Below are 23,258 nucleotides of genomic sequence, written 5' to 3' on the forward strand. Positions count from 1 at the left end.
ATTTAATTAAAACCAATCCCAGGGGCCGACCTGCACACGTGTGCTGTGTGTGTCCTCATTGGGGTTTGGAACGATACAAGCATGTAATCGCCATAGCCTGCTATTGTGTCACTTTCTCTAAACATTTAACAAACAGCATCTTGCGCAGAGGGTCTAAATACAGTGTATGTGCGGGTGAAGTGGGATAATGACTGGGGACTGGCAGGGTGGTATTATTTGGTCAGAGTGATGAATTATTTGCTCTCGGGTCAAATGGAGCTCGGAGGCTGATCACTAGTCTGATTGGATTTTTACACAGGAGATATGAAGATGTAAACAGATTGATGGGGATGTCTGCTTTGCTCTCCATTAGGTGGATTATAAATATAAGGAGCAATTTGGAATGAAGTGCTCTCTTCAGAACTCACCGAGCACCGCACACGCATTTTCCTTAATGCCGTCAAAGTTGTGGAGTAACATCGGTTCACTCTGTGCTAAAGTTTGGTCACGATTTAAAGGCTTTCTTTCCGTTGCCAACACAAAGTTGACAAAACAAGGTTAATGTGTGTTCCATCAAGAGCATGAAGTGATCAATGAAACCAATAAACCTGATGACATAAACAGGACACCTGTCATTGCCAGTAACTGTCTGCTCCAATTTTGACAATCTCAAATTCCTAAAACCAAAAATGTGGCTACAGTTTAGGAGCTAATGCTGATTCCATATATTAATAACAGAAAAACATGGAAGTAGCTTCCTGTCTGAGAATAAAAGCCAATCCAGACAGTAGCTGGCAGCTATGCAGCTATGGATTATTACTGCAGAGTGAACATTATCTTTGAAGAACATTACTTTTGAACCAAGTTACAGCTAACATCAGTGCTGCTTGTTAGGCTAGTATTTTCATTAAATCAATTAGTTGACAAAGCTCCTTATTCCCATTCTCTAATTTTTGTTTCCCATTTTTTGAACTATCCAATTACACTATGATCACGTGACACTTGATCATTGAGCTTTCCATACTCCGGCTTAAATAAGACTGTTTGTTCAAACCTCCATTGGAGCTGCAACTAGGGGGCAGTGGGTAAAACTGAAAACTTTAGCAAACAGTTACTTATTTAAACATCCTGTATGGGGTCATGTATGTGTCCACCTGACAGTATAGGTCCAAAAATCAGTTTCCTTTTAGCTTTGTTTTGGTTTCGAGTGACTCACGAGAAAAATGCTCCACTAGCTTCAGTATGTAAATGTGTACTTGATGTTTATTGCTGGCAGGTGTTGCAGGTGTTTATTGGGCTTTTTCACCTCTGACAGCAACTGTCTGCTGCTAGAAACCAAGTCAAGCGGAATGATGAGAATGAACTAAGTCAGTAGACTTCAACAAGCTAAAAGACACTAAAAATATGCAGACAAGCCAAGAAGTCTGATAAGTCTCTTAAGATTCAAATGAAAACGATCAATTTGGGGTCAGAGTCAGTAGCTTTAGTTTTTGTTTAAAGCGGACACCTTAAGCGTTAAATCAATAAAACCAAAGCGAGGGCCAAAAACGGCTTTTCTACAATGGCCATTTGAGGCCAATAGCAAGTCAGTCCCCACAGATGTTAAAATATCCAAATGTACAATAGATGTAAGGGGGGGGGAGTAAACATGTTTATAGCCAGGTACAAAAAGCTAAGTTCCCCTTTTATGCTGGCTGTACATGGGACACAGTGGGCAACACCTTTTAACCTTTGGATTCAAGGGTTTTCAGTTCCATTGCCACAGTGTATAAATTCAAGCACATATTAGTGCAGTCTGCCATTAAAACATTTTCTGGCATAAATATGTCCCGTATTATAATAATAATAACAACAACAATAATAATAATAATAATTATTATTATTATTATTATTATTATTATTATTACACTCTTAACTTTTTGTCCTTGTAAGCGTTGAATTCCTCCAAAATGAGCTCAGCAGTTAGATTGCTTGAGCGGTCGCTCAGACTGCTTTTTATTCTTTGGAAAAATATAATAGAAGTCATAGTAAAGTAGTCCTGCATAAGATAGTCGATCACTAAACTGGTTTGTGCAATGAATGAATTCAGACATCTATTTACTTATACACTACATAGACAAAAATAAGGGTCCCAAAAGGGCCACGTCTTCATCTTTGAATTCCACAGGTGCATAAAATCGAGCACCTATTCATGCAGTCTGTTTTTACAAACATTTTAGAAAGGATGAGTTGTTGTAAAGAGCTCACTGTATTCGAGTGTCGTGTGCCATGATTGCAACAAGTGTTTTCTTCCCAGATATTCCATGATCAGCTGTAAGTGCTCAGGAACCAGAGAAATTCAGCCATGAAGTGGGGAGAGTGGGGATGCCAACTATTGAGGTGCACAGTGTTTAAAAGTCACCAGTGCTCTGCTGACTGAGTAACTGCAGTTTCAAACCTCCTTTGGCATTAAAATCAGCAGAAAAACTGGGCACTGGAGCTTCAGGGCATGGGTTTCCATTCTGTAGGTGTAATGTGTAGATGGCCGCAGTTGCTGCTTTGACTGACAGGTGTACCAGCACAGGTAGGTGTAACCAGCAGCTGTCATCTGAGGAGTGTTTCTAGAATCTGTTTTATTTAAAATACATCAGCTGCCGAGTTTCCTGATGCCTCTGACTTTTATTTTCACCCCACTGGTTTCCTTAATTTCAAATTCCTCCCAGTCTGTTGCTGTTCAGCACTGTTTTACTTAACAGCGCTCTACAACCTGGTGTGGTGATTTCTCCGGAACAAACAATCAGCCAAAGTAGCACAGCAGGTCCTATGTGGAGGTCTTACAATCAGAACATTAAATTGGAAGGATCAGATCTCATTTTACGGCAAATTAATCCATGAAAAAACAGAAGCTCAACAGAAAAGCTGTCTGATCTAAGCAGGTAAATTCAGGACACAAGGATCACAGAGTAATGTTTTCTGTTTGGTTTCCTGCTTTGATGAAAGCCAGCAGGCCGAAACACTCCAACTGGCTTTAACTGTTTTGTAATCAATAAACTGGTCAATAAAACCTTTTGATGCTTCCAGAAAGAAGTTAAAAAAGCAACCAAAGTTGCATAGTCACCTCTATTACCTGACTCAGCACACCCAGAGATTCAGAGTGAGTGCAGTGGCATTTCTGCAAACCTGTTTTACAGTTCCGCAAAAAGCAGATGCGGATGATGTGGTTCTGTTGGCTTCATCAGGTGAAGGCCTCCAGCTCGCACCGGAACGGTTCGCAGCCGAGTGTGAAGCAGCGGGAATGAGGATCAGCACCTCCAAATCTGAGGCCATGGTTCTCAGCCGGAAAAGGGTGGAGTGCCCACTCCGGGTCGGGGATGAGTTCCTGCCCCAAGTGGAGGAGTTCAAGTATCTCGGGGTCTTGTTCACGAGTGATGGGAGAAGGGAGCCGGAGATCAACAGACGGATTGGTGCTGCGGCTGCAGTGATGCGGACGCTGCACCGGTCCGTCATGGTGAAGAGGGAGCTGAGTGTAAAAGCGAAGCTCTCAATTTACCGGTCGATCTACATCCCTACCCTCACCTATGGCCACGAGCTGTGGGTAGTGACCGAAAGAACGAGATCGCGGATACAAGCGGCAGAAATGAGCTTCCTCCGAAGGGTGGCTGGCCTCTCCCTTAGACATAGGGTGAGAAGTTCGGCCATCCGGGAGGGGCTCAGAGTAGAGCTGCTGCTCCTCCACATCGAAAGGAGTCAGTTGAGGTGGTTTGGGCATCTGACAAGGATGCCTCCTGGGCGCCTCCTGGGTGAGGTGTTCCGGGCATGTCCCACCGGGAGGAGGCCCCGGGGCAGACCCAGGACACGCTGGAGAGATTATATCTCTCGGCTGGCCTGGGAATGCCTTGGTGTTCCCCCGGATAAGCTGGAGGAGGTGGCTGGGGAGAGGGAGGTCTGGGCTTCTCTGCTTAGGCTGCTGCCCCCGCGACCCGGCCTCGGATAAAGCGGATGTGGATGGATGGATGGATGGATGGATGGATGTTTTACAGTTTCATAGCCCCACATGTAATGGCCAATTTCCTATTTAAATAACTCTGCTGTGTAATCCACAATTTGGCAACGAGTGGTAAGAATTAAACCAACAGATGGATGACACGTGACCTGAATTCTAAAGCCTCACAGTGACTGATACAGTATCTATCAACTGTAATGATACATTTAACCAACTGATTAGATTTCAGAGCCCTTGATGATCACGCCTGGTGCAGATCTATCCGTTTTAAAACTATGACTAAGATATAGACAGAATGAGACATCTACCACTTGCACAATCTACCTCTCATAGCTCCATTGGTCACACTGTAAAAGTAATGCTGAGTAATGCAGAACTGGCTGCAAACATGAATTAGCTTTTCTTCACTGCAATTTCTTGTTACTGATTGCCTGGCATATACACCGATTAGTTGCGACAGGTCATTTGGAAAAAGTCATGCAAGTTCTACTCGCTGGCAGCAAATAAATCTGTGGTTCGAGTAATAGTGAGTCAGTAATAAAATTATATAAATCTGGATAAATTAATGACAAACGTACTGGCTGGCTACAAGCAACCTTACTAAACAAACCACATATATGCAATTTGTATGCAACATTATTACCTTAAGAAAATTAAGTGAGGTCAGCACAAGACGAATGGGTTATACCTGTTATCTTGACGGGGCACTACAGTGGTTAGGCTAAGTCACATGAACTTAATGTAATATACCAAAGTAACAATGTTATAAATGTTATAGCCACCTTACAAAATGTCTCTATGGATGTTTAGATGCTTTGTATACATTTTGGAATAATAATGCACAGCATGAATGTTTTCTACTAAGGGACAAGGACCTTTCATGTGCCCCATACACCGCACAGCCACAGGAACACTGGTTTTACTAAGAGTTTAATAAACAAGAACGCTGACACTGTTCTCGGCAACACAAAAGCTGGAAAATGCCCACAAGAATCTCAAAACACAAATCTAAACACAAAATATCTGGGAAAAACTGATCCCAACAACTTAAAAATTTGACAATAAGAATAACATTTTTTTTTAAATTATATAACTTCTGTTATTTTTTCTTTCAAAATAGTTGACATCCCCCCTATAAAGAAGTCACTGACAGAGAAGTTGGCTAACATATCAACCTGTCTGCATATCTGTGTAGCTCAAAAGATATCCTTGATTTCTTTCTGTAGTTTTAAGTACAGCATCTTGCTTTAATGGCCAGACACTTTGCTGGTATTAAGGGAGCCACAGACATTTGGTTAATATAATAAAATGTGTTAGATTTTTATTGTGAAATGTCTACTTGCACTCTTTGCCATCTCAGGTGACTGTCCACATAGCACACATTCAGTTTAACAATTAATCTTTTAGATTTTGAAACTTGAGCTGTCTGCGTCCTCCATTTGGACCGTTTGACCTTAAACCAACATCTTATCCATGCCAAATTCATTAAATGGATCTAAACCTTTAGCTACTTTTCTTAAAGGACCTGCCGTCCACATATGTGGACATCACATTTTTGGTTATTTTGACCAAAATACTCAATTTTGCTCTACATGGGCCTGATATCCACTTACGAGGACATTATACTGCTACTGTTCTATCAAAATTTCAAATGAATATCCTCATTTGTGGCTCTAATTTTTCTTAAAAACAAAAATAAGGTAAAAAAAAAAAATCTGGAAATTCTTTCTTTTTACATTCATCGGGCCCCAATCAGCCCAAATATCAAAGAGAAATTAAAAATGCATGTCATGGAAGAGTTCGGGTCTTAGGAGGTTAAAAAAATATGAAACACTAATCCGATCCATATATCTCTCTGAATGCGAGGACATGGATGTGGAGGGAATTTAAGCCTTGGCAGAAGCTCTTTAAATTTATGACTGACCAAGTAATCCTTGCACTTTAGCTGATTTACAGATTGCCTCTTACCTGCCATGTCGGTGGCAAAAGGTCGGTCTGGCCTCCAGCCAGTGTACCAGCCCACAACTTTACCCCCAGACACCAGGGGGCGCTCATATGCTCTGCCACCCACAAATCCCACAGGCCAAATGGATACACCTCGAGTACTACGCATCTGCAAAAAAAAGAGAAGGGAATGGGATTAATGATGACTTCCTGCATGCGACCATTATCACAGAATGTGTGAAATGTAACTATTTGAGAGTTATTTAAAAACAGCAGGAGCAATGCTCCAATGTCAAAAGTCCATTTAATGTAGTTATAACGACTCTGACCCCATAGAAGACCACATCTTTTTATCTGCACAATCGCTTTCCTTGCTAATCACAATACTTGTTCTGCAATAGGAAATCAGACACAATGTCGGAGCCTACAGGCGACATCCATCCTGAGGAGACGTCAAAGGCCTCAGAAAGTTAGAGACCGGGCGTGTGGTGTTGACTCTGAAATTAATTACTTTTGTGTCAGTTTGCGTAAGCGATTAGACATCTTTAATTTCAACTGAAATGTGGGTGAGAGCAGCATGCAGAGAGTCTGTGGCTAACTGAATGAGACTAAATGAAAGTGTGCAGCGCGGAGCTGCATTCCATTTTCACAGTGAATGAATTTGCACACAGCCCGAAGCAGTGCAACAAGAAATGAGACGAGGAGAGAGAGTGAGATAAAAGACTGGCGATGTGTGTGTGTGTGTGTCTGTGTGTGTGTGATGGGGGGAGGTTGCACTGTGCAAGGACCACTGAGTTTTTGTGTTCAAGTATGAAACATCTGTATCTTGTCTTTGTGTATGGATGCATATGTGTCTGCGTGAGATTCCATTTTCCACCCCTGGCCACCCTGAAGCCGTTCATTGAGACAGCGCTCCTCATCGCTCACCCAAACAGCCTCCAGCCAGTCGCTCATGAGAAAGCAACAGAACAAAACCAAATCAGTAAGCAGCACTGCATTACTGCAGCCAGACATCACACAGAGTTCTAGCTTTTAAAGCCACGGGAAGCCAAGTGTATATATAGCACAATATAGAGAGGATTTACAGCTCTTTGCAAACTTCTAAGCATGAGGAGACTTGGCAGTGTGCAAAGAATAGCTGAGAGCGTATGGGCAGTAGACAAATAAAAATACCCTGAAAAGTTCATGTTCACTAGGGTATTTCATATAGAATAATTCTGAATAAAGTGAATATTTCTACCTTGTTTTAACTTTCTGAGGTCATCATAGGTAGTAACCATAATCCTAACATTTGGAGAAGAGGGGAAAACTACTTATTATAAATGATTATTTTCTTTGTTCTCTAGTTACTAGGAGTTGGGAGAACACTTACATAAAAACTATGAAAAAACTATGTAATTATATAAATATATAGATATATATAAAAATTATATATCCTACTTGCTTAAGGTTAGGGTTAGGGTTGGTGGGGTCATCACCAGTGACGGTTTCACACTTAGAGATTTTCCATGGAGTTCCATAGAGGGAAAAAGCCCATACTGGTCACTACTCACCTGATGGACGGAGGTGAATCAGCACAAGTAAAATTAACTGATAGCCTATTAAATTTGTGTTAATGGTAACGGTTATTATTGATGTATTTGTTGAGGGGGTGGAGGGGCTGTCAATCTGCTACTGACAGCCTAATTAAATAATGTCCTCCTCAGGCAAAACACATATTGAGCTCAGTGACTGGAGTTCTGAAATTTAATGAACTGAACAAACTGTGAGCTGCTACCGATGACACCATAAAATGTTAGATAAGATTTTAGCACAGTCCTCAAATGTTGTGCCATTAGCATGTAAATGTTGTAATATTAAAATCAGTTTATCTCAAAACTGCTTTTTCTGCTCAGTTCTCAGGGTTTGACCCATTAAATTAACCTTGCATAACTAGCATAGTAACAGACGTCCCAGCATGCACTGTTTGAGGCACTCTTCTTTAAAAAAAATAAACAGGTGTGTGTGTATCTATGTGTGTTTTTTGTGTTTAATACATAGAAAGATAAGTCCTACTGCGTGTGTGCACAATAATAAAAGGTGATGAAGCTTTGTATTGAATTCACTACTGAAATGAGTTAACCACTCCAAACTGAAAGCCCATTTTAATCAAGCTTCAGTGGATTTGCAAGTTCAAACAACTAGCAACCTCAGCAGTTCAATAAATTACAAATCTCAATCAAGCAAACAAAAAGTATACACAAGGCATGACATCTAACAAAGACAGCATTCATTTTCATGTAGTATGTATTACTTCATACATATCACTACGCATATATATAATATAACCTCAACTGACTTGTATCGATGGCATCCTATTACAACAACCCATCCTTTCCCAAATGTTTGTAAAAGCAGACTGAATCACTAGGTCTTGATCTGATACACCTGTTGCAAAGGGACTGGAAACACCTCTTAATTTGAAATAAGAGGAAAAAAATGGTGACCCCTTTGAGAGCCTTACTTTTGTCCATGTAGTCTATCTACGGGCTATAAAAAGAAACCTAAAAGCCAGACTTAAGATAAATGTCTAAATTCACTGATTGCACAAAGCAGTTTAGTGACTGACTATGTAAAGTAGGACTACTGTATCGTAAATTCTATTATATTTTATCAAAGCAGAATAAATAGCAGCCCGAGTGACCGTGTCCAACTGCTCAGCTCTGTGTACGCTGCCAAGAAATGTTTGCGTTTTGGAAGAATTCAACAGTTACAAGGACATTTTACAAAAAAAAAGAAATCCGTTAAGCGTATAACAATAATAACAGAGGAAAAACCCTTGACATGAAAAAATAATAAAAGAAAATACAGAAAACGATGTAGTAAACTTTGCAGTGCTAACCTTCTAACCCTGCTGATTCTTCAATCAGACTCACAGAAGTTTCCTTTTGTAAACACAAAGACAGATAGCTGACGATGTCTGCGCTGCTCTAAAATGATTCCCCTAACTCAGTTCCCGTTCTCATCCTAAAACATAACATATTACTTCATGTGATAAATCGTCGGTATGTTACTCTTTCGGCCACCAAATACGTCTCTATGTTACGCGTTCAGAAACGGCAGGAAACATGAGAACCGTTTGGAATGAATCTACACATGTACATTTCTTTTACTTTCTCAACATGAATCGCTTAGGAAAACACCATCTAATACAATTAAGACTGTGGTTAAGGTCAGGGATAAGGTTATGGTTAGGATTAAGGTTAGGGTTAGGGCTGGAATACACGGCTGGAACGGGTGTTACCAATGGGAGCGTCATTCTAGTGGATTCCATCCACAATCCGGTGCGTATCATAGGGACCAGGAGGGTTACCTTTCACGTTCCTATGGGACGCCTCGGGACTTGACAAATCATCTGTATGTTACGCTTCGGGAATGAGAACAGTCTGGTTTTTCCCACATGGAAACAATCGATCTGGGTTTGGCAAAAAGGGTCAAAAAACTGTAATTCCCCCAGTGACCACTTGATGCTGGTTCCAACAGCAGGTCAGTCCCATAGACTCCAATATTAAGATGCCCACTTGGACAAGCAGTCTTTGTGTGCTAGTGCTCACCACCACAGATTCATATTTGGACTCTTATTTTCAGTGTGCCGATGGTGGCTTGTAAAAACCTTGCTGTGTTGTGATTGGTGCAGCCTGTCCAGGAAGTTTCTTTCTCTTTTTTTTTTTGCAAGGGAAACTCTTGCATTTTATCAGCGTGTAACTCAGCCCTAATTAGCAGGTATTTGTGTCATGAAGTTTCTGAATACAGCTTGCTAACCTAGCTTTCAAGGATTTGCTTGATAAGCTTGGTTTGCTTTTGATCAGCTGTAAAACAGCCTGTTTCAGTTTAAGCTCTGTTTTCAATAAATTTCATGCTCCAAAAATGTTTTGTCTCACTCCTATTTCTTCTTGTTGCACATTGAAGCTCTGCTTGGAACCTTGTTTGTCATGGTCCTGGGTCGTTGACCCAGCATTTTGTGCTTATTATCATTATTATCATTATTATTATTGTTATTATTATTATCTTATGTTCTGGGGTATTCTGACTATATATACATATATATTTGGGGTTGGATGTTCTAGTTCTTTGGTTATAGTTTATGCTCCCAGTCAGTTTCGTGCTCTTTGTTTTGTCAATGTATACTGTTTTACTTCCATGTGTGACTTCACTGTGTTCAGTTTTGTGCTCTCCCTGTCTCGTCTGTGTAATTAGGATCAGCTGTGCCTCCCTCCAGTTTGCCATTTTGTGTTCCTCTGTGTGTGCATATATAGTGTCTGGTTACCTGTGTTCATCATCGGTTTATCTGTGTTGTTTTGTGTTTCTCCGTGTCTCTCTGCTCCTTGCCTTGTGTCCTCCCTTTGTGTTATGTTTCAGGTCAGCTTACTAGCTTTCCCAGTTCAGTTTACTTTGTAATTTTCATCACCGCTTTGTGTCACTGTCACCCGGCATCAATAAACCTCACTCACATCACCGCTGTTGTCTGTAACTTGGGTCCTTCCTCTCCAAACACCACACGACTGCTGCCCCAGCCGTGACATTGTTAAGATCCAACCATGCAAAATATGATTTTTTGCCATTTTTCAAGAGGTCTTAAACTTTTGATTGAGACTGTATCTTAGCGCTTTATCCTCTGCTCCCCAAAAAAACAACAACAACAACATAGCACCTAAAACACTAATTCAATTTTATTTTATTTATATAGCCCAAATCACAACAACAGTCACCTCAAGATGCTTTATACTGTAAGGTAGAGACCCTACAATAATACAGAGAAAGCCCCAGATGACCTCTTACAGGCAAGCACTTAACCACAGTGGGAAGGAAAAACTCCCTTTTAACAGGAAGAAGCCTCGGCCAGAACCAGGCTCAGGGAGGGGCGGCCATCTGCTGCGACTTGTTGGGAGAGATGGGAGAGAGACAGGACAAAAGAAACACTGTGGAAGAGAGCCAGAGATTAATAATAACTAATGATTAAATGCAGAGTGCTGTGTAAACACATAGTGACTGAAAAGACTATTATAAGCTTGTTCAGTCAGGGCAGCCACGTCCATCTGTTACCTGCTGTCTAATGCAAACTTCCAGCGATCCACTCAAAGATTTCTGAGCAGCAAGAACAAAAGTTTTAATGGGCTGGAAATCTTTGTTGTGTTCCAGCATAGCGACAGAAGCAGAAAACATGGAATGTGACATTTAGTTATACAGTAGTGTCAAAGATAATAAGTGTACCTTATTCTTCTTCCAGTAAGCATGCCTAGACTTAAGATTCCACAGCATGAGAGGAAGAGGATAAGCTGAACATTTAGTTAGTGGCTGACCTCACTCTGACAGAAAAGAGAAAAGCATCTTCTCTCTTCCCTTCCTCTTCCTTCCCTTTCATTTCTCTTCTTTCCATCTTTTTCCACCTCGCACCCTAACACCTCATCTCCTGCTTGGGGCCCCTGTGCATCACCAACAGCTTTGAAGCCCTTTCCCCATTAATACTGTGGCCCCTTGAGTTTGCCTGTGTGACGCTAAAACCCTTCCCCCTTGTTCCTCTTTTGCTGCTGTCTGCCTTTCTCTCTCAGGTCATTTTTCAAAGACTTGGCTCCTCTGCTTTGTGAAAACACAGATGAAAAGAAAAGGAGAGGAGGTAGAGAGCGAGGCAGGCTCGGTGTGTTGGTCGTTCCCAGATAGTTCCTGGAGTACAATCGTTAATATGGCTTAGTGGTTAAGTCCCAGTTTGACTGCTAAGGATCTCCTGGTTTTGAATGCAGCACTTCAAAGCTCAGTACAGTTTGACACATTATTAGAGAGCGCTGGATTGAACTTCATGCAAACATATTTAGAATCTGCGACTGGATTTACAGCAAGCCCAGTTTTTTTCTTCTAACAATAACACTTTGAAGACCAACATTTGATTTTCTTTTAGAACACACGTTTCGCTTTAGCCTGCCTTTACAAACCAGATTTCCACCACAAAATGATAAGAACACTTCTTATTTCTTGCACGAACACACGAGTCTCTTTTCTATCTTTAGCTTTTTAAGTGTTCACAGGGGGCTTCACAAGTCACAATCACTCATTTTCAGACACTTTCAAAGTGCATTCTCATTGTTTTTTTTACAAGCGTCTTGCTGTTTTCTTAAGTATCATTCAAATGCCATGGAGAAAACACAAAACCGCTTCATTTGTGTCCTCAAGAAAGGTCACGTCTCCTACATTAACATTTCTGCGTGAGAAACAGCTCCCAAAGAAAATCTATGCAATGCTCCATATCAGAAGAATTTCACCAAACTGTAACTTTCTAATGAATATTTATCACATCAGCTGGAACAGAGCTACAAATAGTAAGGTTAGAAAGCACTATAGTATAAAACTGTATTAAACCTAACATTATATGATAGCAAACCAGTTACAGCCCTACAGTGAATTTTGCCATGGACTGTCTATGTCCTTCATTGTCAAACATTCAATCAGTCGGCATTTCTGCACGATAAATGTGTTTATCCATCGTTTGACTAGTGAGTTTCTCAGTCACTACATGTGATACAACACACACCTACTGGGTTCACTCAGAATGTGTTTTCAGCCACTCACAGACCAAGGCATTGTCTCCCACACATAGACTTTACTTGGGCAGACTGCCTGTGCAGAATAATGGCTGTTCAAGCATATTTTACATCTTTTTGTTTTGTTTTTTTAAATGAATCAGTATGCAAATCTTCAGAGGCTGCTAACCAACTTCTCTGTTACTTACAGTCCCATTTTGCCCTGTTGGCTAGTTGATCAGGTCACTCTTTTCATGTTCTTTGACAGCATCAAGCTGCTTCTGTAGAAGATCACTCATCTAGCGATCAGATGAATTCCAACTCCAGTGTCGACTACTTCAGCTTGGACTGCCTATCAGGAAGTCCTGGAATTTTCCAGTGGGTCTTATTTTTGTTTCCTGACTGTGGCATGAACCTCTGTAGCTGACAGGAAAGGTCATTATATCAGCTTCAGCGACCTGGTCAGCCAGCCAACATGGAAACACAAGATGGGCAGCAGCAGTGGGGTCATTCCATCTGAAACCAGCCAGTTTTTACAACATTTCCTGCTTGAACTTCTAGGATTTGAGATTTTAGTGACCCAGGTGTTAAAAATGAAAAATATGCACACAAAAAAATACAATCTGGATGTTTTTAATGAATGTGTGCTCAAACTTTTCAGGAGTGCTGGATGGGTTTTTTTTTTTTTTTTCATATTTTAATCAGTCAATATTCTGATATTTTTTGATGTCCTTTATGTCCCAAATGACAGTCATTTGGGACATAAAGTGAAACTGTGAAAATTTCAGGCTTTTATATTTAATAGACTTTGAGATCAAAACATTGCCTCAGATTTCAATGTGCAACAAAAAGGCCTGAACGTGGCTCAGTTGGGCATTTTTCAAAAAAATCTTTCTTGAAAAGTATTTGACACATAAAGCTAAAATTTCACAGTAATCATTATAAATGTTCACATTTACTACCATAACATTTTTATGCAAATCGGAGATGGTCGAGCAGCAGGCTCGTTTGATTTGAAACAGAGTGACCCGGTGTCTAAGCTTCAGAGGATCACTGAAACGTGTTCCAAAATACACCATACTCAAGTTATTATTATACGTGTATGGCTGCATTGTTCTAAATTAATACCAAAAATGTACTTGGCTGTATATATTTATATCTTTAAGCATGTTAAAACGTTACTGAACATTGCAGAATGGACTAAATTCAAACACCAGCATCAGATCGGTACTCGATATCTGCAGATCCCAGATGCCAGGGTTTCCTCATCATATTGGAACAGGAAAAAAATGCTTTGCACTCACCCAAACACCCCTGTTCTGCAGAATTTTGTTATTAAATTTTTGCCTAAAATTGATTTTAAAAGTCTCTATGTTGGATTAGAGGAAATCATTTTCACATCTGCTGCTTGTTTAGTCAAAAACTCGACAGCTGAGCGAAATATGAGTATGACCAAGTTCATATTGATGTTGGATAAAAAGGAGTAAGAAGTCAATAATCCATTATAGAGCCTAGTTAAAATACATCTGTCTAATATGAATGCTGGTTGAACCTCTGCATACAGAAGTAAATGTTCTTGATGTCGGTTTATTGCTTTCATTTGTCAGTTAGAATTGGAACCGTGTCCAGACTGTGGAGTTGCGTGTTACAGGGAATCTGTTGATCTAGAGGGCATAATGACTTGATTCAGAATAAATACGTGACCTTCAAGATCTCAAGGAGGGATCAAAATCAAGTTTTTTTTACATGATATTATATGTGTATGATAAAAAAAAGATCCCAGCAGCTCTCGATCCCTGAAATGCAGTATTTTGGTTCCGGCGAAGGAAACAGCCAACTACAGATGCTGTCTCAATTTTCATTTTCAACACGACACAGAGCTTCCTATCAACAACAGTTCAATGTCAAAATGTTTGCTGGGAGCCAAACAAAGCTGTGGGGTGACAGTGTTTCAACAGATGGTACATTATTCTGCTCAGTGGAAACTGCTTTAGCGCACGCTGGGTTTTCATGCCATCGTCTGCAGACTGCTGCTGCCATAGAAAAAAGTTTGCAGCACAAACTTAAACCTTTATTTACACAGAGAAGGCTGGCTGAGCGCACAGGACACGCTGTCATTCCCCGATGCCCTTTCGGCAGATGAATCAAATAATGTGACAAAAAGAGACACAAACAGAATAGCAAACAGAAGGGAGGCTTAGAAAAAGGCAGGTACAGCACGAGCCTGGTGTTTTGAGCTTCACGTGAACTTTCAGGTCACTGGACATGACCACTTGCAAAGTTTCTTTTCTGTTCCCCATCATGCCACTAACTAGTCTCAGCAGATGGCAGCATCTACCTGAGCCTACTTCTGCCAGAGGCTTTTTTCCTCTTAAAAGGGAGTTCTTCCTTCCCACTGTCGCCAAGTGCTGCTCATAGGGGATCATCTAAATGTAGGGCTTTTGTCTATAATATGATAGGAGAGTGTTGTTGTGAATTGAGGTACTGTAAATAAATAAAACTGAGTTGGACTGAAATTAAGTGAATTAAAAGCAGTCTTTTCTAAAGCATCAATGAGTCCTACACCTTTTTAAGTTCACCAGAGTTCCATCACCATGTAAAAGAGGGATGACAGTTTCCAGACAAGGGCTTTTCAGACAGATACAAACGGTGTCTTACATCTCCAGTAATGAACCAAAGAGCAGAATGAAAGGAAAGAATAAAAGCAGAGGCAGCTGCATGTCTATGGTGACCTCCAAACAATCCACAGCTATGGGTACAAAGAAAATCTCTTTTTACATCTCAAAGAAAAGCTGAATTCTAACAGCAAATGCAAAAGCAAACTTTTTAGTGTGTGTGTGACCCTGTCACAGTGCAAATATGCAAATTACTATAATCTGCATTGCTGGATTTTTGGAACAGCATTAGGAAACAATTTGATGCATGGCATTAAAGGATACTTTTAATTTAATGAGTGTAATTTAATGGGCTCAGCCACATGGTATAAAGCACATCACCCCTCTAAATGTAAATTTAATATCTTATATCGTGTAAGATGCAAATTCCAGTTATTTAAGAACTTGATGCACTCATCAGATTAGTTAGGTCAAATAATTATGAGAAGTGGTCCTGGCGTGCTACACGAGTCAGGGTGTCTTGCATAAATCACGTAAGTTATTATAACAGAAAACTTAAAAAACAGAAAAAAACATCCATCTCCTTTAAAATACATCATCACAATTGACCAAATTAATCTCTTTGACTTCCATCACCTCTTTACATGTACAGTAAGTCAAGAGGAAGATCATTATTAGCGTCTGCCTAAACTGTTTCCTCCTTTCTGTTGCTGTCTAGTAGAAGAGTAAACACTGCTGCTCCCACTGGTTAGCATCAGAAATATTGGTTAAATGCATATTTTCATAATGCATGAATACATTGTGCACAGGTGTGCACAATCATCTGCAGGGAAACAGACTGCTGGTGCTGGCCGTGCTTACATTAGCAACAGTCAGCAAACTAAACTGATGCAGTGAGTCTGCAGTCTTTCAAAAGTTTTAGTAACATTACAAACACTCTTTGAGCAGTAGTAGTATCAGCAGTACTTGTGTATAGGCAATGTTCAACCTCGACCATTAGACTGGGCTCAATGTGACTGCAAGGCCATCTTACTTTTAGAATAGTCTATATTAAAAATATTTTTAGCTAGTAATAATAATAATAAAGTCACAGGGACCATCCTGATATCATACACTGAACAGTACATTATTGACAATTATTGTATATTTCAACTATTTGCTCCAGGTTGATTTCTTTCTTAATGTGAGTTGCCGATATAAGAGCAGGATTTGATAAATGCGTGTATGTGCTAGGAGGCTGAGGGATAGCTCAGTATTTTTACTTTCAATTTAAATCACAACTCAGTTTGGTTTAGTTGCTGAAACATTTTTGGTTAGATTCAAAACTACTTGCTTAGGTTTACGAAGATGTGGGTTTTCCTGGGTTAACGTGCTTTTTGTCAGCAGTCGCTCTGCTTGTGGACAGCACTAGTGCTAAAAACCAGTGCGTCAGAAACCAGATGTCAAAGGAAAGTGTGTCTGTAAGTGAGCCACAGCAGCAGATTTGACGGTGCTAATTGACGCTCCAGGGAGACAGCGGGCTGGAGAACGAGCAAGACCTTGTTGAGGGTCAGTCAGTAAACTAAAGCACCTGCAAGTGCCCCATTGGCAAAGACAAATCCTGCCATATGGATGGAAAAACACAAAATTGCACGCAACTATGTGTCTGTTAAGACACACCAAGTTAGTAGTTTATTTGCAGTCAGCACTTGTATGCTTATGTGGTCATTTTCCATAACAAAATCGAAATGACAATAACGACAAGTGAGTATTTTTTGAACTCTGATGTGGAGTACTGAAACGTCAAGACACATAGCAGTGCAGCACAATGAACGAAAAACATACACAGGAGCCGATGCAGCAGAGGTTTGGGCACAGAAAAAGTGTTAGCAGGTTCGATATGGGGCAGTCCAGTGTGTCTTCAACACATCTGACCACATCTTCTAAAATTAACGATGAACAGCTGTTAGACTTCATATACAGACTGTCATACAGGAACTTCTAAGGTGTCTCACTTGGCAGCTCTAACTGCAGCTCTGCATTCAGTCCTTTATTGCCTAAATGCATCAAGCTTACTGCCAATTTAGGAGTAAACCAGAGAAAGCTCATTCCATCTTTTATGAAACAGTCTCCTGTCATCTCTTAATTTTTAATACTAACAAAAGCACTTTGTTCCTATTTCGAGTTCTTATTGTTCAGAGATATCATATATTTATCTGGGAAAATTGTTGTGCTGAAGTCCTGTTTCACTCAACGGCTTAAAGACTCACCAACAGTGCAGCAATCCTTTGAGAGCATTGACTCAAAGAAAAATATCTATAAAACACTGAATGTAATCCTCTGCACAGAAGGGCTTCTATTTTAGGGAATGTAGGGAATGTAGGGAATGCGTATATCAGTGAGTATGCATGCTTTTTAATGTGTGTTTTCCACTGGAAGGTGAATAAATCCATATTTTCAAAGCAATGTGCAAATAGTTTGTACACTAGGAAGGAAAGAATACACACGTTCTGGCATTCGGCTTTATGAAATCAATAGAGTCTATTCATTACAGCAGACCGCAGCAAAATGATGATGTTGGATAAAGAATGACAACAAACAGAAGAATTACAAAGGCTGTTTTTAGTCTTGTACTGTGTCACTCCCAGAGTGAGCTATCCTGTGAGAACCGGAGAACACAAACAACTCTGTCAGAAAGCCAGAAACCGCAGACCTCACCCTTATGATCAGGTTTGAAATCACGAACAAGCTCCACACGTCCCCCACAGGGGCTGAAGTGGGGAAGGAAAACAATAAAGGTTGCTACAAGAGCATACAGCGAAGCTTGTGGACACAAAATCATTTTTTTTCTAGATTAGAACGGCAAACCTTCAGCTGAAACATCTCTGTGTGGACCGTACATGCTCTCTGTCCACACCTTTACTCACCTTTCTTGTGTCGATGAACCAACTGTACTGTTTAAAGAAAGCAGACTAAGAGTTTTCCTTTCCAGTGCCGGGCAAATCACTTTCTTTCACCTGAACAGATTTTAAATAATGGGGGATCCCAGTATAGTACTATAGTACAGTATAGTATAGCACAATATATTCAATATTGATGTTGATACTGTATATTTGTACACAGAAGCCAGCACACATTATCAAAATCTTTTAAAAATCACAAGCTTGTGTATGAATAAAAAAGTGCCTCCCAGGACCATCCAGTCTGAATAACAGACACCCTGCTGTCTTCTGTAATAATGAAATGTGAGGCCAATCTCAGCACCAGCGCCACACATCGATGTGCTTGGTCGAGATTCCTTTGCTTTACATTTGAACGCTCTGGGAACATCTTTGGCCCTGACGAGTCACGCGTTCAGCAGTCGTATCAAACAGTGTCTCTCTGCTTCTCTACATTAGTATGAGGCAAAGGATGATGGAAGGAAAGGTGGAGGAGAGGGTGAGAATGAAGACGAGTGAAATGCTGAAAAAAAAGTGGAGCCAAGGAGCAGTTCAATCAAAAACACAAACACTTGTTTGCCAGTTTGTTTTGTTTGTATTTGATACCTTTGCTGGCTCACTCTTTCTCTGTCAACAGGAGTAATCTCACTGTGGTGAGCTCAGATTAGATACGACTGACTGCTGGTTCCAAATTTGTGGCATTTATATTCTGGATGATTTCATCTTAGACCAACATGGCAAACACACTTTGTCTTTTGGAAGTTCCTAAATGCCTCCTACCAATGAAGAAAACTATGACAATTAACAATTAAATTATTTAAACCAGAACATCTAACATCCTAAAAAAGATGTAATTGTTCTTATTGTACAGATTTTGTATTAATTTTGTTGACCAGTGATTTTCGTTTTTCTCAGTGACCTTTGCTTTCTGGCAGAGGTCCAATCAGAACTATTTAAGTTGTGCTGAAAAGTGGGACGAGCTTACTTAGACATGCTAGCTCCCATGCTCCCTGTTTCTCATGAAAATGCCATAAAAGCTGTGATTCTTGTGTTTTGATTCTAAACCATGTGAAGCAACTCTCAAACTTTTACACGCTTCATTTTAGTCAACTTTAGACTGAGTCAACTATCACCTTAAACACCATTTAAGTTTTAGCTTAAATAGATTAACAGCACAGTGAAAATCTCATTTTGTGACAGTCCTAAATAACACACTGGGCTGGCCCACAAATTCAGCCGTGTGTTGGTTTGTGGGAACAAAGTGACCTTAGATGGAGTCAAATCTCCTCCCTGTGTTATTGTTTCAGCCGGTCTTGAGACAGTACACACTGAAAAACATCCATGCTTTTCCTAAAACCTATCAGAACAATTTTTTAACCTTACTGAGGGAATTCAGTTGTACGTATCATCCTAACTTGTTCTACAGCTCTGCACCAGCCCTAAAGGAGGCTCCATTTCAAATCCATTCAACCACAACAATCTCCTTTATTTACCAAGAATTCTCTCACCTCTACGATGGCATTGAACACTTCACCCTCACAAACAAATCATTTTCAGTTGTTGTTTCATAACAACATCAACTTTTCTGGCTCTGTAATGGAAGTTCCCAGAGGAATGAAGAACACGGTTTGTGTTTCAGCACCATGGACAGCTCACTGATCGGCAGGAAGGCTCACAGCTGAAAATGTACATTGAGAGGCTGTAACTGCCAGTGGAGGAGGCAGTAACATGTTAACAGTGGCTGGCTGCCCACTGGGAGCAGTAGTTAATTTCCCAGTGACATGAGGGTTACTTTGGATTGACTTGAAAATAACAAGCAGGAATAAGGCAACAGATTTCTCACAGCTCTCAGTCAGACACTTTTTCTTTCTTCATATTTATATTTTATGTGTTGTTGGCTTCTGTGGCATATTTAAAGAGGCTTTTCTTAAGGAGGACAAAGTTCAAAAGCAGGTCAGGAAACTGGAGCTATTCCAGCAGCCTAAAGGAGAGGTTGTGTGTTTCCCAGGGAGACAGTGGCTCTGACAAAACAGGAACATTTGACCTGTGGAAATGAGAACTGGTTGCAAATACAGATGTTTCTGTCAAAGCTGACAGGTGAGCATAGACTAAGAAGAGAAGGGGAACTCACTTTGTAGAAAACAAACTAGAAATGCTGGATAGAAGGATTTGTCCTGTTAAATAAAGTCTGTCTAACTATATTTTCTGCCTTAATAGTGTATATAGCTCACTGCCTTACAAGCTATTATATGGAGATAACAAAAGATCTTTTATTAACAATTGAGAGGTGCAGCACATCTTCAAACAAGAATCAAAGGTTAAACTTACTTAAAAAGTAATATAATGTAATGCAGCCCTCATGCATCCTGTAATCTTGAAACTATTTTTTTCTACTGCTGAACAGCTTTCCACATTTGACATCTTCTCCACTGAACCAGCACACATATATGCATGATGTTCACTGAATGTGCATGGGGATTTACAGAAATCATCTTCATCTCAAATACATTATTACCGCTGATGTAAAACAAAAAGTGCAAGCAACATTAGATCAGATGCTTTCAGCAACCCTAAATTAGATAAACAGAACAGAAAGAATGGATGGATGGATGGATGGACGGATGGATGGATGGATGGACGGACGGATGGATGGACGGATGGATGGATGGATGGATGGATGGATGGATGGATGGATGGACGGATGGACGGATGGATGGATGGACGGATGGATGGATGGATGGATGGAATGATGCTTTCTTGGTTTTAGTATGTTCAGTATGTGTGTGGCAGTCACCTTTGAAATGAAGTCATTTCCAGTATCATAAGTTTTCTCTTAAAGGTTTTTTTTTCATTTGCTGTTTCAAGAAGATGAAAATTTCCTCAAAAAGAATAAAAAGACATCAACCAAAAGTTTGGTTTTAGAATAAAAGGTAAATGGTTTTCTCTTTCTTGTTCCCTGATTTTCAAGACTTTGGGAAAAAATCTAGCTTTTAAAATTCGACTTATTCTGACTGCCTAGTGTCTGGGTTACGGGGTTAGGGTTGGGTCAATGATTACTTGGACCTCAAATGGATAAGAAATGGATGGGTAAGATAACCCAAGTTCTAAATCTAATCTTATAGAGGTTGGTTGCCTCGGTTGATTGATTCTTGAGAAATATTGTCTGGCTAAATGACCTAAGGGTCATGTAGCAAAACTTTCCTCCTCAGCTGACTGTGGAAAGCAGCCACTGGTGGAATCCTTCCAGTTTTCTGACCAACACTTTCTTTGAGGTGCAGTTGTCTTTCTGGACCAATTTTTACCCTTAGTTGACTGTATTTACTCTAAGTAGAAACTAAGTGATAAGACTTCCCCTATAATCTACAAGAAAGCCCTCAGGATAAATAACCATTGTGTTTCGGATTCTAGATGACGTGGTGGACCTCAGCCCCGCATGGAAATCAAGAGTCAAGTGGGTCCAGCCATGAATCGCTGGTATTATTATTGAGTTGGTTGTCACCTGACTTTTAGTTCAGGCCTGCAGGTGTGCAATCTAATACTCTCATGGAGAAAAATAAATCTATGTGTACAAATACAGATATGGGCGTAGAATTGAGGAAAAAAAGCAAATGACTCAAGGAAAATGACATTACATCCCCTCCGTCTGAGAACACTTGGTGACAAGCTCTGACTCTCCACACTCTCTTTGCTTCACTGATAGATCTGTGAAGGCCTTCGTTCTATATCCTGCATCAGTTCAGGCCGTATAGTGGAGCCCGCAGGCGGACACTGTCAGGCGTTAAGAAAGCTCCTGTCTCATTATCAACATGAATATCTTCACCAGAGGGCAGACGCCGCGCTGGGATAACAAATAATTCATCACATGAAAAATAATTTCAGATGCAGCCGAGCGCTCGACAACCTGTAAGTCCTGACAAATTACAGCGGCGCCAGCTCAGTCAGTAAACGCATGCTATTTACAAGTAAACAAAAGAAAAGCTGGGGGTAAAACATCCAGTGCTGAGAAGAATCACATTTCATTTGACTTGCAGCCAGGACACTCTGTCTGGGAGCACCAGAGCTTGGTTGGGTAATCAACTCTGACTCCCCTTGCTGCAAACAAATAGGTGAGAAGTGAATTGTGTGTACACACAAAGAGACTCTGGATGATGAAGTATATGAAATCCATTATGGATGTTCTCGTTTCCTGCCTCCTGGCCCGGAGGGAGCAAGCCGTCATTGTGTTGTTTACGCGCAGCGACGAGTGGTTGGGCCGGCTGCGATTTTAATCAAGCGTATTTTTATCTGCGTGTTATTAATATGCACGGCAGAGGCAATCGGAGAAAAGGGAGGGGGAGAAATGAGGTGGGAGAAAATGAATGACTCGAATTAGAGGGGCTGAATATGGGCTATGAAACTGATGCAGTGGTGCATGATATGTGTGCAGGTTCAATGCTTTATGGGTTTATGTGGCAAAAACTGATGAGCTGAAGGTGTGTGTGCGTAAAGTAGAATATTCGTACCTCTCTACATATGCTGTCAAATGCAAATGCATCAGAGTAAGTGTATATTTGCTGTATACACAACATAAATCTGTGTGCAAGGAAAATATGGTAAATCCAGTGGTTTTATTCCCCCCCGAAGGGAGGAAGTATGTCATCAATGCTGTTTGCTTGTTGGTTTGTCTGTTAGCAGTCTAGCATCCACAGGATTCAAGATATCATTTTCAAATTTTGTGTGATGGTAGATACCAATAACAGCTCGAGCTGATTTAATTTTGATCAAAATCTGGTCCAGATCACACCAAATATGTTTGTATCTGACCTTGACCTTCATTGTTAGCACCCAAGGTCAAAGTTGACAGGAAGAAAATTCCAAGAAACTATATCGAGCAATATATCATAGGAAAGGGCTCGGGGAGAGCTGCACAACACACATTTTGTTCTATATGATGTCCTACAATGTTATACTGATGCTATAACAGGCTGACGTCAGCATGTTGTAATACAGTATTGCCGTTGCACCCTTTGAGTGTACTTGTTTTAATTCATATTGATATAACTTAACAATTGTTTATAATTATTCTAGAGCTGGGACAAAGTTTCCTCCTCAGTTGACTGAATACCAGTAAGTGTTTGAATGCTTCCTGTTTCCTAATCTGCATTATATCTCATTGACTCTCTAGATCATCCACTGTCCTTCCCAGTTACTATTCAGTTAACAATCCGTCACATCTGTAATGAACGGCATATTTGTTTTTATGAAATTGTTCATCCTGGTTAAATCAATC

General features: G+C 40.3%; 1 protein-coding gene across 1 annotated transcript in view; it reads right to left on the minus strand.

The window, feature by feature from the left end:
- The window catches only part of b3gat2 (beta-1,3-glucuronyltransferase 2 (glucuronosyltransferase S)), a 64,454-nt gene that overhangs the window by 27,978 nt on the left and 13,218 nt on the right, over positions 1-23,258 (minus strand). Inside the window, exon 2 of the mRNA XM_003452317.5 lies at positions 5,930-6,074. Within this exon, the coding sequence (XP_003452365.1) occupies positions 5,930-6,074 (145 nt within the window). The remainder of the gene's footprint in view (positions 1-5,929; positions 6,075-23,258) is intronic.

Source organism: Oreochromis niloticus, linkage group LG13 (assembly GCF_001858045.2).
Source record: "Oreochromis niloticus isolate F11D_XX linkage group LG13, O_niloticus_UMD_NMBU, whole genome shotgun sequence".
NCBI lineage: Eukaryota > Metazoa > Chordata > Actinopteri > Cichliformes > Cichlidae > Oreochromis > Oreochromis niloticus.